Below are 13,362 nucleotides of genomic sequence, written 5' to 3' on the forward strand. Positions count from 1 at the left end.
ACCCAGGTTATCGTTGAGTACACCATCGCAGGCACTCCTGTCTCTGATGCAGTGTCAAGGGTAATCACAGCCATGGTCTCCGAGCTGATAGTCCATGCTGCTGCAAACATCATCGAACTGTTGATGTAGATGGTTGTTGTCTTGCAAACGTCCCCATCTGTTGACTCAGGGATCGAGATGTGGCTGCACGATCCGTTACAGCCATGCGGATAAGATGCCTGTCATCTCGACTGCTAGTGATACGAGGCCGTTGGGATCCAACATGGCATTCCGTATTACCCTACTGAACCCACCGATTCCATATTCTGCTAACAGTCATTGGATCTCGACCAACATGAGCAGCAATGCGATACGATAAACCGCAATTGGGATAGGCTACAATCCGACCTTTATCAAAGTGAGAAACGTGATGGTACACATTTCTCCTCCTTACACGAGGCATCACAACAACGCCGGTCAACTGCTGTTTGTGTATGAGAAATCGGTTGGGAACTTTCCTCATGTTAGCATATTGTAGGTGTCGCCACCGGTGCCAACCTTGTGTGAATGCTCCGAAAAGCTAATAATTTGTATATCAAAGCATCTTCTTCCTGTCGGTTAAATTTCACTTCTGTAGCATGTCATCTTCGTGGTGTAGCAATTTTAATGGCCAGTAGTGTAATATCTAGCAGTTTTTATTCCTTATGCCAGTCTTCCACTCCATGACTCCTATAAGGTGAGTAGCAACCTATCATTCTCATAATTTTATGTGTATGTATGTCAGTCCATCACTCAATATAGGTATAAACTGTACACCGTAATTTTCATCTTTGTTAAGCATCTGCATGACATACTTCCTCTTGATCACAAATGAGTGGAATTTAGTTTCATTTTATTGTCAGTGTGAAATATCTGACAGATTTAAAAGTTACAGGGATGTTTAACAAATGGATATGTCGCTTGTAGATTTATTAAGCATATGCATATTCTATAGCACTTGATAAAAACAAAATGTTAGATGAAAGACAGATACTAATATATTTATTATCTGTCCTGACAGTGTGTAAGCAAGTGAATGACTAGGATGCAAAGGAATGTGTCACATTTGCTAATATGAATAAAAAATATTTATTTAACATTTCTGTAAAATGAATTAGAATTCTGTAAAAATTAGTATGATTATCATTTTTCCATAACATAAAGTTTGCAAACCAACCTTACCTCATTTAGATTTAAATTGTGTGACTTATAGGGAATTGATAGCAATGATTTGTAGTAAAATCCAACTAGCCTTCAATATATATTGCATTTACTTTCAGTGAATTGCAAATAAAACATTTATGGTTTACATGAAAAACATTTAAAAACAAAGATGTAACTTACCAAACAAAGGTGTTGGTATGTTGATAGACACACAAACACACACACAAAATTTGAGTTTTTGCAACCTAAGGTTGCTTCATCAGAAAAGAGGGAAGGAGAGGGAAAGACGAAAGGATGTGGGTTTTAAGGGAGAGGGTAAGGAGTCATTCCAATCCCGGGAGTGGAAAGACTTACCTTAGGGGGAGAAAAGGACAGGTATGCACTTGCACACACACACACATATCCATCCGCACATATACAGACACAAGCAGACATATCCCTGCTTGTGTCTGTATTTCAGAAGAACTGGGGAGGTTTAAGAAAAGTAATAGAGTTTGGAAAAGTCACCCAGAACCCTGGGCCAGGGGAGAGTTACCAGACAGCATGAGAAGGAAATCCTTGAATGAATACTTCACCAAATTATAAATAATTAAATACAATACAAAAAATTCTCACACATTAATATGTCAGGTTGCAACATGCAACACAAAACAGAAAGAATGACATGGAATATTTTTTTGTCAGTTTATATAGTTCAGCTATGGGTTGTCAAATACTGAATCTTTGAACGGTTTCAAGCAGTGATACCATAATGCATTGTTTAACAAAGCAACAAACAATGGACACTACTCTAGGAAATAATAATGGACCACATACCGAGACTGTTACAGTGTAGTTGATGACAGCAGCTTTGGCATAAACAGCAGGGTTGAATGCAGGATTGGATAGTTTAGTTGTGAGATAAAGCCTGAACTTAGGATCATAGTCCACTTCTTTGTCTCCCAACATTACAAACGTTCGTCCACTTTGAGCTGCAAGAGGAGGTTTACAGTACAGGACAAATACAAAATTAGAATAATCTAAAAGTTTATATTCAATATTTCACATTATCACGACTATTTACATTAGGAGACAATTAATTGTTCTTATTCTATGTAAAATTTATGCAACCATACTTCCACAAAAACACAGAAACACTGTGGTAAATTAAAAAATTCCCTTCATTTTGCACTTCATTTCAAATGTGGCACAGACACAATACCTATCTGCATACTATGAGAAAGACACTGTTACTTAACTACGTTAGTGATATATGACCTGTCAATGACAATTTTTTTAGAGAAAAAAAAATTACACATTTATGGTTGAGTAAATGGAAATTCTGGGGTGGAAATCTGATACAAAAATGACATTAGATAACCACTTAACATTGAGATAGATTGTCAGTTGCACATAGCTACATGTAACAATCACATCTGCTTACCAGCTTCTGGGTTTTTGCTTTTCTTTTAGAAAATGTTCTTATTCATCACTTAGGCTGCACCAACACAGTCTGATAATGTATAACTGCCAGGGCAGATAAGTGGGCAAAGGGATGCAGGATGTGAGGAGGAGGGGGTGGAAGGTGGTTATGGGGCAAGAATAGAAAAGTAATGAGACAGCATGGTCTGAAAAGGGTCTCCTAACACTGAGTGGATCAACAGTTACACCATTATCCTCACGGCCTGTGACACAAAAGATACCACTATTGTGTCCAATGATGGTTATTGAATCATGCACATCTCAGGATCCAAAATGCATGTGTGTCTTGTGAAAGTCCTCAATTTCAGTTCCTGTTGAGAGGATTTGAGACTTCCTGTTGTTTTATAGTAATCATTCTGAATAAATTTAGAGGAGTGGTCAGAAACTTCCGTACTGTAGTAATCTATAAATGAACAAGTGTGATGAATTTCAAGTTAGTGAGAAGTTGGATAATATCATTTGCTTGAAAATTAAATTCATTTCAATTTGAAATCAGTGTTACTTTAGATTACATTTTGTTTGTCTTTCTTAAGTATTCATATTGGGTTTTGTGTGGTGCTAATACTAGTTCTGGTAACAACAGTAGTTGAGCTTTGCTTGATGTCTTTACACATACAGCAAAGAGATCTCCATGCCATATGTGGCTTCAAGGAATACCGATGAACCAAATATCTTATGGACATTAATGTAAACTACAATGACATATTTTGTAATGGTATTCACAACATCACTTAAATGTTCGACTCAGTACAAGTCAGTCACTGTATGTCAAGAGAAGATTAAACTGTGCATTTGTCTCAAGGTGTTAGCCTGTTCCACCATTATGAATGGTAAGTAGTTTTCACTCCCACAGAGCGTTTTTCCAGACAGAAAGTGGCACGTGTGCCAAGTTTGCCTGAAACTGATCCAGTGGTTCTGCAGAAGATATGGAACATACTTGTACAAATATATACAGGGTGCCCCAGGAGGAATGTTAAGTATTCAGGGATATTACATGAACAATCATTTAAACTAAAAAGTCTAGTTAACATGGACTCTAAAACACATATCTTATGAGCTCTGAGCACTTTTTCAAGACATGTTTCAAGACATGTTTCACATTAGCAAATATGAACAAGTGCTAATAGATCTTAAGGTATGCACTGTAGAGCCCATGTTTATTAGACTTTGTGCTTCAAATGATCATTCTTGTCATATACCTGAATACTGACTGTTCCTCCTGGGACACCCTGTATTTTCTGAATGCGTACTTCAATGTTTACTATTTGTGATATGGAAGAGATACAAAGGCCTCAATGTCACTCTACAAACTATAAACAGCTCTTGAGTTATTTTTGATTTAGTATTTAGTACTACTGAAGCTAAAGGGAAGATTTATGGAATGAAAATCAATACAAAAAAAGTAATGGCACCGGAATGATATAAAAAGGTAACCATAACACTGAATAAAGAAGAATTAGAAAATGAGCAAAGTTTTAAATACCTCAGAAGCAGGATGGAAGCCAAATGGAAGGGCAGCACAGAAATAAAACCAGAATGGTGAAAGAGGCATTATATAAGAAAACGAGAATTTCCTGCAGCAATATGGACACATATTTAACTAAAAGATTAATAAAATGTTTTATATGGAGTGTCCTCCTGTATACTGCTGAAATGTGGACACTGAGGAAGGAAGATGAGCAAGGCTGGGGGCTTTTGAAACGTGAGCATGGTGGAGGATGGAAAATAATCTGGATGGATAAATGAAAAATGAAGAAGTACTGAGAAGAGTGAGAATGCAAAGACAGTTACTGGATGTAATGAAAAGAAGGAAATGAAACTGGACTGGACAGGTATTAAGAATGAAGGACGGGCTGATAAAAACAGTCTTAGAAGGGTATGTCAAAGGAAAGAGGAGGTGAGGGTGAAAGAGATTTCAGATCATGGATGATGTGATGGATGGCAACACATACACTGGCATTAAAAAGAAAGCAATGGATAGCATGAAATGGAGATGCAAAGTACTTGCTAATACAGCAGAATGATTATGATTATGACATGTGAAGCTATATTTGATGGTAATACAACACAGAATTTTCCCAAGTGTCTTCCACTGATTTAAATTCAGGAAGAAACATGAAAAATATATTTCAAGCAACAACTGAAATATGTTAAATTACTGTCAGTTATAATATTACAGAGTCATGATCCTTACAAATATTTGCCCTGTACGTTAGCAAGATTGCCATACATACGAAGCAAAATTCACCAACCATGATAATCTGCTAACTAGGTCCAGTTAGAAGGATCTACCATATATACCAGTCCTATAAGAGAAGTTCGTCGGTGTAATTACAGTACTAGCAGAATAAAGTGATCTCTGAATTTGTTTGAATATAAAACAAAAAAATACAGTAGTTATCAAAATGCCTGTGCACCAATATTATGTTTCAGATAGATAGGCAAAATAATCTTGCATACAATATGAATGGGTAGGAGGAAATCAGACTATATAAGGATTTATAAGCAAAGTCATCATACTTCATGCTCCAGTTTCTTATAAATTCATATAAGACATTGCAACTAACATTTAATATTCTTCTCAATGACATTGTCAATAACTGGATCAATGTAGTCATCCACATCTTGAAACAGAATAGGAAATCCATATTTTATGGCCATTTCAAGTTGCTTCAGAAAATCTGCATCATTAAATGTTAGTATTTTCAGATTACTTTTTTCTTCTCTCTTCTTGATCCAAGTAAGTGCCTGCAGGAGATGAATGGTAGATGAATGTTATTTTTTATTTCCAAATTATTATAATTGTTTTTAGCACACACATTACTCATAAATGTACAAATTTCTTCAAAAATTTCATGTTATAAATACATTTTAATAATAAAACACACATTCCATTTATAGCAAATGTATTATTTGAACTGCAAGCTATATAATATTCATTGGCTTGATTATTCTCAAAATTTCAACAGCACCATTTTTACAGCTTATTACTATTGGTGTCTGATTCATCTGTTCATTCAGTATTACACCTTGCAATGTAGGTAACTCAATTAATGAAAACACTTACTGATGTGAAAAATCCAAAGATTGTATCAAAAGAGAATTCATCTTGTGCATGCCTACACTTAGAACTATCTACTGATTGAAATTACCTAATAATTTTTACTTTTATCTAGTGCTGTACATTATGTAGTTAAGTTTCAGAAATACGAGATAGATACTCCTTCATATGATAGAAATGAGTAGGAGGAAATTGGACTATGTAAGGATATATTAGGAAAGTTATTAAGGGCCCAGTGTCAAGGGAGACAGATCAGTAGCTGTTGTTCATATGCATATTTCTGCTGCCACCTGATAAGTATTCACCAGGTGTTAAATACAAGGTGTATGTAAAGTAAGGGAACACTTTCAATTATTTATTGCACAAGAACTAAACATTGTACAGATGTCATACATATTTCCTTTTGAGGAGAAATTCTGAACCTTTTGTTTTAGAAACATTTGATATGCAAACCATGAGTGACCCAGCAGATGTCACAGATACGGTAATTGAATTCTTGCCATACCTGACCCAGCATGGCATCGCTGACTGTGGCAGTCGCTTCCTGTGTTCTCTTCCGGAGCTCTGCTACATCACGTGGTAGAGGCAGTACAAACAACAGATCTTTAATGTGTCCCCACAGAAAAAAGTCACACAGAGTGGGATCTAGTGATTGGGGAGGCCACTTCATGAAACAGCTATCCCCTTCTGTGGCACAGCACCTGCACTCACCACGTTTGCAACTAGCACTGACTATCAGCAAATTACCAAACTACTACACTGTGGCAGTATACATGAAGGGGGGGGGACTTTCAGGCTTTCTCTTCAAAATGACATATATATGATATCTGTAGAATGTTTGGTACTTGTGCAATAAATAATTGAAATGTTCCCAGAGTTTATGTAAACCCTGTTTTATGGCAGCAGGTCTGGCCACATCATATTAACACCATGATAGATTTTGTGAATACATTTTTGTATACTACAGTTTTGGAATTGTCATGACTTCTTGTAAAGGAACTGTCAAACAATGAAAACTCCAGGTGGGAATATCAACAAGGTAGGAAAAGATAGATTGATACTTACCTTGAGGAAGACACATTAAGTTGCAGGCAGATACAATTAAAAGACACGTATATAAAGCTTTCAGCCACAGCCTTTATCAGCAAAAGAGAAGCACAGATCATTAATACACACAAGCAAGCACACCTCATGCACACATGACTGCCAATTCCAGCAGCTCGGGCCAAATGCCTATTTGAAACTTACAGTGTATTCTTTACAGTAAATAGTAATCAATCTTTTTCTACATTCTTATAAAGGAATTGTGTGTTTCCCAGATATTCTGTCTGTCGGGAGAATTTCTGCAATTTTCTGCACATGCACTGTGCAGAATCTCTCAGCAGTTGGTGTGCCAATCAAAGTCCATGATTCTTGACTTGCTGCCTGATCCAGATTCATGAATCTGCAGTCCCCCTCATGAGACAGTGGCTACATCAGCACAAGTTCAGTAAACTATGGTGTGAGAAGATTTATTGGGGAAAATAGGGAATTCGGTGTTTTATTTCAAGAATATTAAATATTTGATATCCCTGAACCTGAAATTACTGAAATTTTTTTGAAGTGAAAATACTAAATGTGTTGACTGCAATTATTATTCATATTTACTGCCAAACTACGAATATTTTATCAGCAAGTGACAGTTATCTGAAACTTAATAATTATGAAGTATTGTTCTGCAAATTAAATGATTAATCTTGAGCATATCATCACTGAATCCTTATCATCTCTGATTTAATAATTATGAACTTTTGTTCTACGAGTGAAAATTTTGAAACAGTGACCTGTTTGCTGCTCATGATTATAAGCACAATTATGAGAAAATTACTTTGAGGCTACAAAAGTGAAGATGATATTTTTACACAAAAAACAAAAAGGAGCGATAGAGAGAGAGAGAGAGAGAGAGAGAGAGAGAGAGAGAGAGAGAGAGAGAGAGAGAGAGAGAGAAAGGGAGGCGGGGGTTGTAAAAAGCACGAACACCAATTTAAAGAGAAACACTGCACCTCAGTTTGTACCTCAGGACCCTCTACAATCCCTCAAAGTATGTTGGTATCATTCTAACATCTTATGTTCATAACACTATTTCATTTTTTTATATTGTGACAAAATGCTTTTTATACTTAGTTTAAATGAACACCATAAAGATAAATATTCAGTGTAGTTCTCATTTTACAACATGATTCTCAAGTTTCAAATGAACTTTTTTCAGGCATGTGAGAACATATCTACATTCTCTAAAAAAAATCTTTGCCAAGTAGTACTGCTTCCATTTCTCTTGCCTAGGCCATTGCAGTTTTATAGTATTACTCTGGCTTCATGAGGCTACTCCTTCACAGCTGCCTGCATCTGATTCAATATGTGTATTCATCTAAGTTATGTGTCTGTATACATTGTAGACCTTGTGAGGACAGATGAAAACTTGCTAAGTATGGAAGAAAATTGTAGACCTTGTGAGGACAGATGAAAACTTGCTAAGTATGGAAGAACAGTATCAAATTCCTGTCTGGCAAACCTGAAACAGATTTTCAGTGGTTTCCCTACATGAACTAGAGTGAATGCTAGGATAATTCGTTAGAAAATGATGTGATCCACTTCTTTCCAAATCCTTGCTCTACTGTTGTAAGTGATCAATCTCTGAGGACCACAGTATTGACAAAATCTGAAACTCTTGATCTTCTTTCTTTTCGTTCACTATTTTATTTATTTTCAGAAGGATTCATACTTATTTCACAAATTTCTCTGCATTTTGAAATGTGACATACTTTCTCCATTTTCTATATGATATTATTACTAATTAGATTCCCACAATCACTCTGTTCCTGCTGTGGCATTGAGACAAATGCTCATGTCAAGCTAGATATGTCTTCACTGCAATAAATAGACTTCCTCTGCCTTAATAGTGAACACATAGTGGACACAATATGTTAAATTATAAGTTTTAAAATTTTATAAGAATTAAAATTTCAAGTAGTCATCTGTACAGTGAAAAAATTTAAGGGTTTTCTCAAAAAAATGAGAAGAAAAATAGTAACATAATTAATACAAGTGAAACAGGACACATGTTTCTATATAAAAAAGTAAAACTATGTTATAGTAATTATTTATCCACTTGCTATGACAAAATCCATATCATATTTTTCTGAGTAGCATTTGTGAATCAATCATATCACCAGTTATAAAGTACCTGCTGCTGAGGGTCAATACAAAGCGGAAAACGACTTGCACGTGTTGTAAGAATGCCATTCTGTACTGACAATTCATCTGGTGGAAGGCCCTCAGATGTCCATCTAGAAAACAGATTTTAAGGTTTACTTTTCACATATTTCACCATAATATATACATTTATCTGCATTTTAATTGAAACATTTTGCTGTTAGATTCCATGTAATTCTTCTGGGTTTATTCTGCATCACTATGAAAAGTGAACCAATGATATAGTAACTGTTGGAAGTGGCTTTCATAGAGAACTGAAAGTGGCTGAAATATTGGTTTTCTTTACAGAATGATGTGTTCAAGAAACCAGAAGAATTTTATGGACACTCACTAGAGGCAGACAACCCACTGAACATAAATTTTCCTATTAAATACATTATTACATGAAATAGACTATGGTGCTCTACTGAATGAAACTAGAGTAATGTATTTGTATGTGTGTGATGTGGGGGTTGGAGGAGGGTGAGATTAGGTGGAGTTCAAGTAGTGAACATATGAGGGTGGTTTGAAAAGTTCTTGGAAAGGAATAGAAAAAAAGTACTCACATTACTGAAACTTTTTTTATTTTTCAATGCAGTCTCCTTGTAGATTAATGCACTTGGTCCAATGATGTTCTTGTGCCTTGATCCCATCTCAAAAATGAGTTTCCTCCAGGCCTGCAAAATAATAGTCAACTCCGGCTATCAATTCTTTGTTTGAAGTGGATCTTCGTCCATCAGGAAAAATTTTCAGTTTTGGGAAGAGACAGAAGTGTGACGGAGCAATATCAGGTGAATAAGGCAGGTGTGGCAACAATTCATACTTAAGTTCATGCAATTTTTCCATTGCAAAGGCACATGTGTGTTGGCGCGCGTCAGGAGTCGTGGCACCCATCTTGCAGATAGTTTTCTCATTTCCAATTCTTCAGTTAAAATGTGGTATATCCTTTCAGATGACATCTGGCAAGCATGAGCAATTTCCCACACTTTCAATCAGCGATCCTCCATAAACATTATTTGCACTTTTGCAATGATTTCTGGAGTAGTGACACATCTTGGCCAGTCACTGTGCAGATCATCATGTAAGCTCTCCCAAACAAATTTAAATTCATTTGTCCACTTGGCAACAGTTGAATATGAAGGAGCAGAGTCCCCTAGTGTATTCTGGAAATTGGCATGAATGTCTTTTGCTTTCATACCTTTCTTTACAAATACTTAATCACTGCTTTAATCTTGATTTTTTCAGTCTTTGCAAATCACTACATGGGAAAAACATAGCCATGTCACTGCCAGTCACTGACATGGCTATGTCAGTGCTCTTGGAAGAGCAGTGACATGGCACGTGTTTACAGGTGACAGTCCAATGAATATCACGTGAACAACTTGTTGTGCTAACGCTGGCCTCTCGTGATAATTCAAAGAACTTCTCAAACCACCCTCATGTATAATAAACAAACAAATATAATATTGATATGATATTGCAGTGCCTGCATTACTCCAAATTATGATGCAAAGTTCCTTCGGACATGCATACATCTCCAAAGGGACAAGCATAGCTGTGGCTACAGCCATTATGAAATACATTAAATATGTTCGTAGTTGCAAATACGGATAACTGTCAGCTGTATAATGGAATGATGACAATGAGAATTTGTTCTGGATCAGTACTTGAACCCAGGTTTCATGCTTATAGTGAGTGGTTGTCTTACCATTTGGCTACCCAATCATGGTTCATGGCCAGACTGAAACATCCATTGTTGTCAACCTTGTATCTACAATGTGTACTCATACATCCATTATGTATATTCCCATACAGATAGGCATTTTACTTGGAAGTCACTTGCCTGTGTGGACAGATAAAGATGTTATTGCAGGGCCTGTGTGATTCTGAATCATGATGCAAAGTTGAATGAGATGCTAAGGCAATCACTCTTGATAAACGGGGTACATAGATTATCCAGTGCAAACAATAACAAATTAAAAAATCTCACATAAAAAACATATGAATGTCATTAATTCTCTGCATAAATAATTCGCTTAAATTTTATAAAAAATGTAAAATCTAATATCCTATCAACAATTACAGATAATATAAGAGTAGTATATCTGAAGTAAGCACTATTACATGTCATGGTATGTCCATCAGATTTGTTGCACATATCAGAGCTTCACATGTATTCAAGTCCCAGTTCAGCACAAACGTTGTTGCTGTAATTCTATTATACAGTTGATGGTTATCCATATTCACAGCTGCGGATACATTTAATGTATTTTTTAATGGTTGTAGTTGCCATAGTACTCTTCCTCCAGACATGCATGCACATCCAAAAGTCTTTGCTTCATAATTCAGAATAACATAGGCACTGCAATATTATATTTATCAGCTGACACCGGGAAAGTGACTTCCAAGTAAAATGTCTCCCCTGTACAGGAATATACATAATTGGTGTACACATGTGGTTGATGACATATGGCAGTTAGGATCTGGCCGCAAGATGTGCTCAGATAGTCAAGCAGGAAATCTGGGTTCAATTCCTGGTCTGTCACAAATTTTCATTGTTGTCATTCCCTTATACAGCTGATGGTTATCCATATTTGCAACTGCAAATACATTTAATGTAGAGGTAGAACATCAATCATCATTCTTATGACTTTTCTCCTCTGCAGCAGCATGCTATAGTTTTCACTTTTAAGGTGGACCCTTTAAACAATTAATAAACAATGAAAATAATCATGCTTCCATTGGATCTTGAGCCACGCGAGTTTTCCTCCTACAAGCTGCTGATGACAACTGAAAGATGCTTTTTCCACAAGTAACGAACATTTTGGACTATTAACTGCAATATTACTTGCATAAGGTTACTATGATTTATTCTGAATATTACTTTAGAAGCTACAGCACAGCTGGCAGATGGTTCCCTGACAGTCACAGAGAAATTCAAGCCCTCTCTTTGAAGAAGAATTAAGTAGTCAATCAGTTTTCTAAGTTTCTCAGTGAAGAAATTTATTCAAACACCTAGCATAAGCAACAACCCTATGCAAATATTTTGTGTCTACTGCAACCAAATCAGGATGATCTACCTACTGCAGAAAAACTCCAAAAATTATCCCAATGTTAAGACTTTAAAAAATTGGTAACCAATGGTCCATTTATCCAAACTTAATATTTAATATTCATTTCAAAAGCCTAACGAAGATTATCCAATGCAAACCATAACAAATTAAAAAATCTCGCATAAAAAGACATATAAATCTCATTTATTCTCTACATAAATAAATTGCTGAAAATTTATAAAAATGTAAAATCTCATATCCTATCAACAATTACATCTGGCCATCTAGTTCTTGCCAGACAATATTATAGTAGTATATCTGAGATAAGCACTATTACATGTCATGGTATGTCCATCAGATTTGTTGCACAAATCAGAGCTTCACATGTAAGTCATTGAACTTAAACAGATTCATCACAATGGCTACAAGCTAACATAATACTACTTTAAAAACAGCAACAAGAAAAAGAAGTGGGGGTGGCATGATATGAAAAACAAAAACTGAGTTAAGTCTCAGGCCCTTCATATTAATGAATTTTGTATTGAATGTTGCTTTGAAAGCTGTGCCACAATAGTGGATCATGAAACGCAGAAGCTAATAGTTCTAACAGTTCACAGGCCGACATTAAAATGTATCTTAAGCATCTATAGACAGTTTTCACAATGTTATGGAGACTTAACTGGAGATTATTTTTTGTGGAGACTTTTATGTTTATTTTCTATGGGAATGTACTTATTGATGGCACACTGAGTTGTTTTGTCCAATTTTGGATTATGTACCACCATGAAATTCCCTACAAATACTGTAAACATAGTGTAACGACCACTGACGATTTATTCTCAGACACTATAATCTACAGTGGTTTAGCTGTAAATTTAACAGCCAAAGATTTATATGACCATTGTAGTCAAATGTTAACAATGAAATAAACTGGCCAGTTAGATACAATAAATATGTGGTAACTATCAACCACAAGAAGTATCATCTTCAAGTTTGACTTGTAGATTCTTTGATCGAGGTTCTTTGTATGCTTGTCTTTGCGCAGTTCTCTTAAATGTCCATGCTAAGTGTGTACATGCTTCAGTTATCTAATAAAAGTGTTTTTCAATGTATATTGTGCTGATGACTGTTGTTCCTTTGCCATACAACTAAAGAGTATTACCATTCATTGGCGACCCCACACTCATTTTCACCTTTTCATCCATTATTTCAGTGACTGTGTGTTGTGTGCACGCTACGAACAATGAGCCATATGCTATAAGATACAATGAGTTCTGCATTCTTTCATCTCTTTCCACCTGTGGACTGTGACTCTCAAGTGCAACAACTACCTCATGTCACTGTTAAAATGAAACAGGAACATTTTCTTCCTCA

General features: G+C 35.8%; 1 protein-coding gene across 1 annotated transcript in view; it reads right to left on the bottom strand.

Annotated features, from left to right (window-relative positions):
* The window catches only part of LOC126263364 (dynein axonemal heavy chain 10), a 1,742,213-nt gene that overhangs the window by 239,751 nt on the left and 1,489,100 nt on the right, over nucleotides 1-13,362 (bottom strand). The window contains exons 62-64 of the mRNA XM_049960456.1: nucleotides 8,928-9,030; nucleotides 5,211-5,391; nucleotides 1,999-2,153 (exon numbers count right to left, since the gene is read on the bottom strand). Coding sequence (XP_049816413.1) covers nucleotides 1,999-2,153; nucleotides 5,211-5,391; nucleotides 8,928-9,030 — 439 coding nt within the window. The remainder of the gene's footprint in view (nucleotides 1-1,998; nucleotides 2,154-5,210; nucleotides 5,392-8,927; nucleotides 9,031-13,362) is intronic.

The sequence above is a fragment of the Schistocerca nitens genome, chromosome 6 (genome assembly GCF_023898315.1).
Source record: "Schistocerca nitens isolate TAMUIC-IGC-003100 chromosome 6, iqSchNite1.1, whole genome shotgun sequence".
Taxonomy (NCBI): Eukaryota; Metazoa; Arthropoda; class Insecta; order Orthoptera; family Acrididae; genus Schistocerca; species Schistocerca nitens.